The sequence below is a fragment of the Neomonachus schauinslandi genome, chromosome 16 (assembly GCF_002201575.2).
Source record: "Neomonachus schauinslandi chromosome 16, ASM220157v2, whole genome shotgun sequence".
NCBI lineage: Eukaryota > Metazoa > Chordata > Mammalia > Carnivora > Phocidae > Neomonachus > Neomonachus schauinslandi.
In genome coordinates, this window is record NC_058418.1 from 18,237,748 (window position 1) to 18,248,194 (window position 10,447).

Sequence of the window (10,447 nt, forward strand, 5' to 3'; positions counted from 1 at the left end):
CCCGAGCCCCCCGCCCCCCGCCGCCCGCGGCCCCCCCACCTGTACTCCTGCGTGCGCAGCGAGTAGAGCTTGAAGGCGCAGCCCAGCGCGATGACGAGCAGCAGGCCGCACACCAGGCTGCCGATGAGTGCCGCCGTGATGACCTTGCGGGGCACGGCCGCCAGGCAGCCGTGCTCGTCACTGCCGTCCTGGCAGTCCTCCTGGCCGTCACAGCGCCACGTCTCGAAAATGCACAGGTTGGTGCCGCAGTGGAAGGTGCCGGGCTGGCAGGAGAAGCAGTTCTTCTCGTCAGCGCCGTCCGGGCAGCTCTTCTGGTTGTTGCAGCGGTCGGCGGGCGTGTAGCACAGGCCGCTGCCGCCCTCGCAGGGGTACTGGTCCGGCGGGCAGGCGGGGCAGCCCTGCTCGTCGCGGCCACTGGCACAGTGCCACCAGCCGTCACAGCGCTGGGGCTCGGAGAAGCAGCCCTGCTCGCCCGCGGCGCCCGCGGCGCCCTCGCCGCCGCTCCCGCACGGCTGTTCCCACGGGAGGCAGTAGCCCTTGACCTGATAGGTGGCGTTGAAGCCGTGGCCGGCGCTGCGGGCGCGGGCGTGGTAGGCCACGGTGAGGCGGCCCTGGGCGGCCTCGAGGCTCACGGGCCGGTGGTTGCTGCGGTAGGACAGCGTCTGCAGCAGGCGGTCGCCGCGCTCGCCCAGGCCCTCGTACACCTGCACGTAGTCGTCGTAGCCCAGCCGCAGCTCCAGCTGCAGCAGCACGCGCCGCGGGTCCTGCGTGTCCACCAGCCACGTGCAGTGCAGGTCCGAGGGCCCGCGCGCCGCGCCGAACAGGTCCGGGGAGGCGAAGGAGCCGTAGAAGCTGCCCAGCCGCCGGCCGCACGCCAGGTCGGGGCAGCCGGCCTCGTCCGAGCCGTCTCCGCAGTCCTGCGTGCCGTCGCAGCGCCGCTCGGCCGGCAGGCAGCGCGTGGAGCGCGCCCCGCTGCAGGGGAAGGTGCCCCCGGGGCACAGGCTGCCCGGAGGCTCGGAGGCGGGCGCCGAGCAGTTGCCCTCGTCCGAGCCGTCGCCACACTCGTCCACCGTGTTGCACTGCCATGGGCCCGGCAGGCACTTGCCATTGTCACAGCGGAACTCGTCGGCCTGGCAGGACACCTGGCCCAGCTTCCCTGTGGGGTGGAGAGCGGGGGGCGGTGGGGGGGACACACGGTCAGGGGAGCCCAGAGCCTCCCTCCGGCAGGTGACCGGGGCCAGGAGCAGGCAGGGTGGCTCCCCTGTCCCAGCCCAGCCTCCCAACCCGAGGGGTGGAGACGCCTCAAATGTCCGGGTGGGTTCGTCCCTGACTTGAGCCAAGGGTGAGGGGTGAGCCGCCCACTCTAGCCAAGTCTGTGAAGTGGGCTCAGTGAGCTCGAGGGGCTTCAAGGCACCCTGAGGCCCAGTCCCCCCGATGGACGGGGCTGCTGCGGGAGACCCAGCAGGTTGTGGGCCAGGAGAGGGTGCTGCCGGGGCCCCGGGAGCCCGCGCCCCTGGTGCCCTGCCCCACCCTGCTGCCAGCACCACCTCGGATGTACGACAGACGGAAGCCCTGGGCCTGGCCGGAGCTGGAGGCGTCGGAGTGGAAGAAGATCCAGACGTGGTCCCGGGCCGAGATGAAGGCAGGTGGGATGGCGGAGCCGCAGAGCCGGAAGGCCTCCTGGCGGGGCGGGGCCGCTGGGCCCAGCATGAGCCAGTCCAGGGAGCACTGGTGGGACTCCTCCACGTCAAAGTTGCGGAAGCTGCGGGGGCCGAGGGGAACGAGGACCGCAGGGGTGGGCGGGCAGGCAGGGAGCCCGCAGACCTGAGCTCAGGGCAAGGGTGGCCAGCCCCACAGGCCTCTGCACTCCTCCACTCCGGGCCTCTGGATGGGACCCCTGCCGCCACCCAGGGGCCTGAGGGCAGCTCCATGAAGCTGTGTGCAGCCCCATTGCAGCTCTGTGAAGGCCTCACCTCGTCCTTTTCTGCCCTCCGTTGGCACACACAGTGCCCACCCCGAAGCCAAAGTGGAGGGGGCGTCAGAAGCCCCATCAGGCGCAATTCCTTCCCCCGACACGCTCCCTTGAAGGGTCCAGATCCCTCCCTCGCTGGGTCTGCTGGGATAGACCCAGCACACACAGGCCTCTCCAGTGAGGGAGTAGATGCACACAGGGCTGGCCTAGCCGCGGCTGGGTGACAGCTTGTCACCTGGAGAGAAACCCCGGTGCTGGCCCCCCAGCCCAGGCTGTGCAGCAAGCAGGCACAGACACCAGGATGCCCCTCTGCTTTGGAGCCAGGGAGCCAGGGAGTACCTGGGCCTTCTGGGCTTTGGCACCCCGACCCGATACCCCACGGCCACCCCAGGCCAGGGTTCCAGACTCAGTTCCACATCTCGCCACCTCGGCACGTCCCTGCAGCTGGAGCACCTGGGCTCCTGCCTAGCTCCATCTCCTGCCCAGACTGGCCCCGAGGCCCCTGGGGAACCCCGGCTCTGGGCTCCACGCCAGCCTGGCCTCAAGCCCCCTGCAGGGCAGAGAAAACACTTCCGCCACCTCAAAGCCCAGTGCCCCCGGCTCCTCTCCCTGGCCGGGCTGAGGGCATCCACGGCCCCCGCGGTCCATGAGAGAGGCTCACATGGCAGAGGTCCAGCAGGAGAGGTGGCCTGCTACAGGGGCCCACAGACACCCAGGGAGCTGGGCACACTCACATGCTCACACATGTGCACACCACTCACATGCACCCATACTTACACACACCCCTGCCCTCTGCACCTGTGCATGCATGTGCTCATGCACACGCAGACTCTCACACCCCTGCCCTCTGCACCTGCTCATACATGTGTTCATGTGCATGCATGTGCTCACACACACACCTACCCTCTGCACCTGCTCATACATGCACTCACACACAGGCACCATTACACATGCGCACACGCTCTCACACACACACACACTTACTCAGCATGTGCAGGCCCACGGAGTTCCCTTCTGACGCCCTGGGTCCCCTTACCTGATGGTGATCATGTCCCCGCGGTCACCCTGGATGTACCAGCTGCAGTTGGTGCCCGGCGGGTAGTTGAGGGGCCAGGCCGGGCTGTAGATGACGCCGCGCCGCTCCGTGTGCTGCTCCAGCCTCCCACTGCAGGCGGCTGTCGGGACAAGAGGCTGAGAAGGGCCGGCCTCCCCTCTGGGTGGGAAGTGAGGTGGGGGTGCCCTCGAGCCCCCCCCCCCCCCCGCCGTGGCTTGAGCATGGGCCTTTCCCAGGGTGGGATCAAGGCCAGACAAGGGTGGTCATGGCCAGGGCAAGGCCAAACGCAAGACTTCATGGTTATGGGGGGGCAAGGACCCACAAGGTCTCAGGGCAGCCTTGGCCCCCAGCCATACCCTGTGCACCGGAGCGTAGGTCCTATCCCGCATTCCCCGCAGGGCTGGTAATGAGCCCACCAACAGCCCCCTTGGCACCTCCAAGGTGCAGCCTCTTGGCCTCAGCTCAGTGGAGAATTCTGCACCCCTAGGCCTGTTGGGCCTGCATGGGCAATCCACTGCGGTTCCCTGCCTGCCCTCCCTGGGACAAATACAGGCCTTGGCCCCAGGAGGGGAGGGGCTTTGCTCACCCAGCACAGAGTTACTGGGTACCTACTAAGTGGCAGGCACAAGGACTAGGCATGCTGAGTAAGACAGTCAAAAGCCCCACTCCATGGAGGCTGCAGGGAGAGCAGACATGCTGATCTCTTGGTGGGGAGGGCGGTGAAGATCATAAAACAGGCCTGCAGGGAGGCCGATGTCCAGATGGGGCCGGAACGCAGGCTGGGTCTGATCACACGTTGTGTGGCACTGGGGTTTCATCCTGAGCATCAGTGGGAAGCCACCGGAGGTAGATGTCATAACCAGACAAGGAAACAGGCTCAGAGAGGGCAAGGGACCTGCTCTCTCTGAGCCACAGAGCAGTAAGTGACAGAGTCAGGGTCACGCTTAGTCCCCTGATGGGATCAGCCTCTCACTGCCGGCCTTGAACCAAAGCATTTACGAAAATGTTGACCATCTGCTGCCTCAGGGCCCAGTGCAGGCTATCATCCCAGCCAGTGCAATCGAGGAATGCCATGAAGCCCAGCCCTGCGGGCCTTGCTTTACCCACTTCATTACTCGTGCCTCTGCTTCCAGCTGAGCTGGCCCAGCCTGGAGACTCCAGAGCCTGCACTGGTGTGTCCTGGCCTTCCCGGGACCAGGCAAGGCCTCTGCACTTGACCACACCTACCCCTTCCAGCCCCTGCAGCCCTTCACCACACCACCTCGTCTGATCCTCACAAAAGCCTGTGGCAAAGGCAGGGTCCATTACACAGATGGAGAAACTGAGGCCAGTGACACCACCTCCCCACTCTCGTACTGCCTGGCCCCTTCCACTGTTGCCCTGCAAGCCAGGGCCTCTCTGCTGGCCTTCAACAAGACTCCAGCTGCCTCCCATGCTCTCAGGACCATGACCAGGGAGGTCCAGGTGATCCAATACTGGGACTAACAGGGAAGTGGAAACCCCTGCCAACAGCTCACGAAAGCATCAAAGGACTAGAAGAGAAACACCCACACTTGACCCTGAAACAAGGCTGGCCACCTGTGGGTTGCCATCAGAGCCCCGGTAGCTCCTGGTCAGCAAGGCACCAGGCTTGCTTGGCACTCCCTGGTGGCCTGGAGGGCCAGCCTCCCCAACCCGCAGATTTCTGACCCATCAAACAGGATCAATAAGAGCACGCAGGAGGGGAAGGACCAGGGCCCCTTCCCTCTGACAGATGAGGCCACTGGCTTTGTGAGCCTCACAGAGACCCTGGGTGCTGCCCCAGGGACCTGGGAGGTGTGAGGTTATGAAAGCCAGAAGAGGCTTCTCCTCCTGGACGGTGCTGGGCAAGAGGTTCACAGGCAGGGAGAACCTGGCACGGCTGGGGTGCATCTTCCCCCTCTACGTCAAATCCACACAGTAAACCCGAAGTCAGGAGACTCCGTCAGCCAGGGCAGGAAGCACCCTTTGTTGCCCTGTCCCCTCACCCCCTAGAACAGGGCCGGGGGCAAAGCAGGGCCTGGTCACACCTACCCTGGCCAGGAGGCCAGCCTTCCTCAGGGACAAAACACTCAGAAAGGCCAGGTTCCTCACCCGTGAATCCTACCGGCATCACCTGCCCCAGCCAGAATATGCTTCTAGACCTAGGTCTGGCCCTACTTTCCAGGTCTCTCAGACCAGCAGCCGAGTCAGGAGCAAGTGACTAGCAGCTGCCAGCCCAGCTCTGCCTCTCAGCAAAGCCCCTGACAACATATCCCCCCAAAGAGCCTCCCCACCGAGCAGCCCCCAGGACTGCCCCAGAAATTCCCACATAGGGGGCAGCAAGAGATCACGTTTTCTGCAGCCGTCAGCCTGGCCCACACAGAGTGCACGTGGAGCAGGAGAGAGGGCAGAGTCCGTGCGGGGGCGCTGGGAGCTCGGGTCAGGGCCTCCTGACTGGACATTCGCTTGGCCTTGAGCCTGGAGGCGATCACCAGCTCGGACAACCAGCCCCAGGTGTCTCTGTGATGGCAGCCTCGCTCCCACCCCAGGATCAAGGCACAGTTTGGGGAAAGGCCTCACGAGTCCACTCCCAGGGCTCACACTGCCGGGCACGCCGTTCCGCCCTAGGCCTCACCTTGCCCATCAGTAAAATGGAGTCCGTGGGTGCTGCTTGTCTCGCAGGGTGGCTGGGAAATTCGAGGAAAGTGGCAATCTCTAGGAAGACATTCACGTGATGGGGGGCATGGGGGGCGCCCCGTGGAGGTGAGGGTCTGACGGGGTGTGTGATGATGAGTGGGCAGTGGAGGGTGAGGGGAGGATTGTGTTTGTAGGATAGCGTTTGGGGGTGTTTGGGAGCTTTAACTGCAGGTGACCTCTGTTCACGCCGGCGGAAGACTACTTAGCCCTTGGGCCAAGGTGGCCTGCTTAAGGGGGCAAGGGATGACCGAGCACCAGCAAACTCCCTTCTTTCCTGGTCTGAAGAGACACGACATAGTCCTGAGGAAGCATGAGCAAGGCCTGGTGGAGCACAGTTTGCAGATCCGGTGTCCAGAGGCAATGAATACTCTAGACAACCTGCGTGCTGTCACTACACGACAGGGAGCTGGGGGCCCCCGAACCCAGCGCGTGGGGGAGGCTACCTGGTGAGTGGAAAGCAGCCTGGAGACTCTGTCCAGGCTCACAGCGCCGGCGTCCCCAGCAGCCACACGGCCGAGCCCCGAGTCCGGGGTGCAGGAGGTGGGTCAGCGGACCCAGTCTGTGCGTGCCAACCTGGGGCAGGACCGGGGGCTGGGAGGCAGACACCTGTGAGGTCTCCCCAGGCAGTCCAGCCAGGCCCCGGTCTGAGCCGTCACCTCAGGCAGCCTGAAGCTGGTGTCTGCTCCTCTGAGCAATGCTAGAGGGATAGAGCTAGACTCCAGGAGAGCTAGGGCCCCCGGCCACTGCCTGTGGCCACACGGGCCGTGCATGCAGCTCAGGCCTCGGGGACGCCACGCATAGGCACCATGATGTGAATGGCGGCCCCCAAAGAACAACGCAGATGCCGGCTAAGACCTACCAAACATGCAGACCTGCATGGCTGTCTTTCTCTCCCTGACTCTATGAGCGAACCTTGTCCCTGGAACATCACTTTCTAAACCCAGGGCACAAGCATGTGGCCAACATGCTGAGGCCACATGGCCACCCCCACACCAGCAGGAGGGCTCGCCTGGGTCTCACATCTGTAAGACCTGACCCCCCTCCCCGGGTCCCCTCCCTCCCACTCTCTACCATGGCCACAGACCCCTGACCCCAGCGGGGACAGTCAGTGTCCTCCGGGAAATTGGGATGGGGAGACTGGGCAGTTCGCTGCGTGGGCCAGGACACCAGAGGTGAGTAAGTCAGGGCCCCGGGCCAGCTGCATCAGCAGAGGAGGCCAGACTGCAGGGAACAGGAGTCCACCTGCAGGGGAAATCAGGAGGGAGCCCGAGGAGCCGCATCTGAGAGATGGGCCTGAGAAAGCAGCTTCAGTGGGCCCTGGGCCTCCCCATCCCAGTGACCGTGGCCGCAGAGATCCCTCTCCCTGAGCCAGCCTCAGTGGCTTTCGGCTACAAGGTCCTGAGCAGAATTAGAAACCCCAAGTGCCTCCAACCCACAAGGCAGCACAGCAAGTGTCACAGGCCCCCCACACCAGAGACCACACATTGTCCCCAGCTCCCTAAGGCCCTTCTCAGATGTCTCCCGGTGGCCCCAAGGGCCATGAGGCCTGGGGCTTCCCCGTGGCAGTCCCCTCAGCAAAGAGCAAATGCCCTTGATGGCCTCGGTCGCCCCTCCCGCTCCTGACAGCCTTCGAGGTGCCTGGCATGGGGCCCGAACACAAAGATGGCCTGTGGATGGTTGGACCCACTGTGACAGGCAGGGGAAAGGGGTGGAGTTTAGCCGTGTTTCTTAGATCCCATAGGCCACCACTAATCTCAGGGCCAAAACATCAGCCAACGTGGGAATCTCTCTCCGTCGCACCAGCTTGCCTGGGACTGGTCTTGCTTAGACAGACCAGCTGAACCCAGGCTGAGCCACCTTCTTTTCTAATTCGCATACCAAGCCAGTGTTTCCCCTGCCCTAGATCATCCCAGGGCCAGGTACCAGGCAACTAGAGACCACCCCTGTAGCCTCAAGCCAGCCAGAATTCTTGAAACTAGCCAAGCCTGAGCTGTTTCCCCGGCCCTGCCTAGCCTTTCCCATGGAAACTCCAACAAAAGCCGAGCCTGGGCCTTCCTCCCACTCCTGAATCTGCCTAACCAAACCTGGCATTCCCCCTGTGGCCCTGTGGGGTGTGGCCTGTCCCTTCATCTCAAGACACGTGACTAACAAATTCTCCTGTCAATGGCATTGGCCTCTCTGTGTCATCACTCGGTCATACCTTCATAAGCTGAATCCCAGGTATAACTTTAAAACAGGCAGGCATCTCACCGTGCCTCGTGGCCTCGGGGAACCCCACAGCCTACAGGAAGCACAACCTGTCAATTATGCTGGACTCATGACAGTCTGCTAGTGGCATTAAAAGCCACCATGTGTCATGGCCACGCTGAGCACCTTGTCTCATTTGCTCATTTGACCCTAATAACCAGGCTTTGAGGTAGGTCCTGTTACTGCGCCCATTTTACAGAAGAGGAAACTGAGACTCAGGGAGGTGTAAGCTTGCCCAAGGACAAACGACTCCTTGGTGATGCAGGAAAAATTCACAAGGGCTAAAGTTGGATGAGGCCAGCTGACCACAGGGGTGGACGGGCCCTGAAGGCCTATCCTCAAAGGTCACTAGGACCAGAAGAGCAGGGAAGAAGGGAGGAAGGAGGAGCATCTTACTCACCTAAAGCAGGAACTGCACTGCTGAGCCGCCCGGTGAGAACGATGTTTACTGTGGGAGACACAAGGAGGAGTCAGCGGGAGGCAGTGGCTCTTGGGGCCAACACCTGCCCTGGGCCAACAGCAGCCCTAGATGGGCGCAGGACAACACAGCCAAACTCCGGGCCGCTTCTTTCATCTCACAGGGCCAGGCCCAGCGTGCTGCCAGAGACTTCCACTCCCACCTGGTCCTGCTGGGATGAGCAGAGGGGAGACCCCTCGAGGGTCTCAGGACCCCCCAGCTTCTCCCAAAGAGAGCCAGCGCACAAGCACTTCTGTTGCTCCCCATGCCTGTGGATTCTAACTCACATGGGAAAGGGATGTGTTTCTGTCTCCCCTCTCCAGCTCGGAAGCTCATGTGGGGGCCACCCTGGTTCAGCTTGGATAAGGGCTCTGCCTTCAAGGGGCCCCGACCACTTGGAGGAATCCCTCTGAGGGGCTTTGCCAGCCACCTGGGCTACCGGCAAGCCAGGGAGGGAGGAAGCAGTTCCGATTACCCCATTTTATAGGGATGCACAGTTAGCAGGATTCAAGGTCCACCTCACTATGCCATGCTGACCTTGAGAAGAGGGGCAAAGAACTCTCCTGCCACCCATCCCCTCAAGTATCTACCTCCATGGGGTTTGTCCTTTGCTTTCATCTACTGCTTTTCTTCAGGGGTTTACAGGACCAGGAGGAGGATATGGGCAAACTCAACTTCCCAGGGTTCAGGGTGCCTCCTTTCCCCAATATCAAAAATGCCAAGGGAGGCAGGGAGCATCTCTGCCAGGTCAGCCCCCACCTGGTGAGGATGCAGGGGCAGATGCCCCCTCTGAAAACCCCAGGCTCTGCTAGCCAGAGCCTGGGCCACATCTGGGCAGAGAGGGCCTTGGGTAAGCCGAAGGGCCTGTCCTCCTGCCCTGCTCACCTGGGAAGCCCAGCGCCCAACAGCTCAGAGTCCAGAGCACATGACCACTAACAGACTGGGCAGTGGGCACTTCTGCGGGGGATCCCAGCCCTTACTAGACTTTACCATACCTGAATCAAGGGGCCTTCCACAAGACTCAGAGCTCCCTGATTCTGGCCTCCAAGAAGAGGGCAAAGCTTAAAATGGACAGGTTTCTTTTTCACTGTGTCATTTCCGTAGCTTCAAGCAAACTTATGGGGCTTACAGCATCTTCACTAATGTCACGGTAGGGTGTCCCCTAATGACCCCAAGCTCGGATCATGGCCTCCCTCCTTCATCATGGTAAATAAAGGAGCCATGTGGATTGAGGATTTAACTCCTTTCTTCCCCTCTCCCCCACCCAACACAGGGCCGTGGAGCGGTGGACAGAAAAACTCCTGGATAGGGCGGGAGTCCCTCCCACCCAGGTGCCAGGCCCGGACAGGTCCCAGGGCCCTCCCCAAACACACCACGTTGGGCTGAACAGGCCTGCCCCGCTGGGTCTTAGACACAAAGGCAAGACAGGAGTCACTCTCGCCGCTGCCTCCCGCCCGGCATCCCGACCGCGGCTCCCGCTGGCACCCGCCCCCACCCCAGGTCCCGGCAGGAAACACTTCCTTCTTCAGGGCACAGCCGGCCGCAGACCCGCCCGCCTCGCCTTTGTCCGCAGCTCCGGAGGCCCCAGCCCCGCCAGGCCCGGCGGAAAGCCACTGCCTGCCCGCCCGCACCACCCGGCCGCCCCGCGCCCCGCTGCCCCGGGCTCCACGCGCTGTTGCGAGCCGGGCGGGAGCCTGGGCTCCGCTGCCAGAGTCGCCTCCCAGGCCCGAGAGCGCAGCAGGCGGGGAGGGGGGGCCGAGGGGGGGGGGCGCTGGGGGCCGTCCGGGCCCGCTCCGGAAAGCTCCGGCTGGAGCCCGGGGGAGCGGGGCGGGCCAGGGTCGCCCGGGGCGCGGCGCGGAGCGGCGAGATGGGGGCCCGGACCCGCCCGGCCTGCGCGGCCCACTCACCCAGGCAGACGACGGCGAGCTGCGCCCGGGCGCCCGGCGCCCCCTCCGACCCCGCGGCCGCCCGCTTCTCCATGCCGGGGCCGGCCGCCCGCGGGCGCCGCCTCCTGTCCCCC

The 10,447-nt window shown here is 63.6% G+C and overlaps 1 protein-coding gene across 1 annotated transcript in view; it reads right to left on the reverse strand.

Annotated features, from left to right (window-relative positions):
* Positions 1-10,426, reverse strand: part of LRP3 (LDL receptor related protein 3) — an 11,680-nt gene extending 1,254 nt beyond the window's left edge. The window contains exons 1-5 of the mRNA XM_021700989.2: positions 10,335-10,426; positions 8,371-8,418; positions 3,009-3,147; positions 1,548-1,762; positions 40-1,156 (exon numbers count right to left, since the gene is read on the reverse strand). Of these exons, the coding sequence (XP_021556664.2) occupies positions 40-1,156; positions 1,548-1,762; positions 3,009-3,147; positions 8,371-8,418; positions 10,335-10,407 (1,592 nt within the window). The 5' untranslated portion in view covers positions 10,408-10,426. The remainder of the gene's footprint in view (positions 1-39; positions 1,157-1,547; positions 1,763-3,008; positions 3,148-8,370; positions 8,419-10,334) is intronic.
* Between the last annotated feature and the right edge of the window lie 21 nt (positions 10,427-10,447).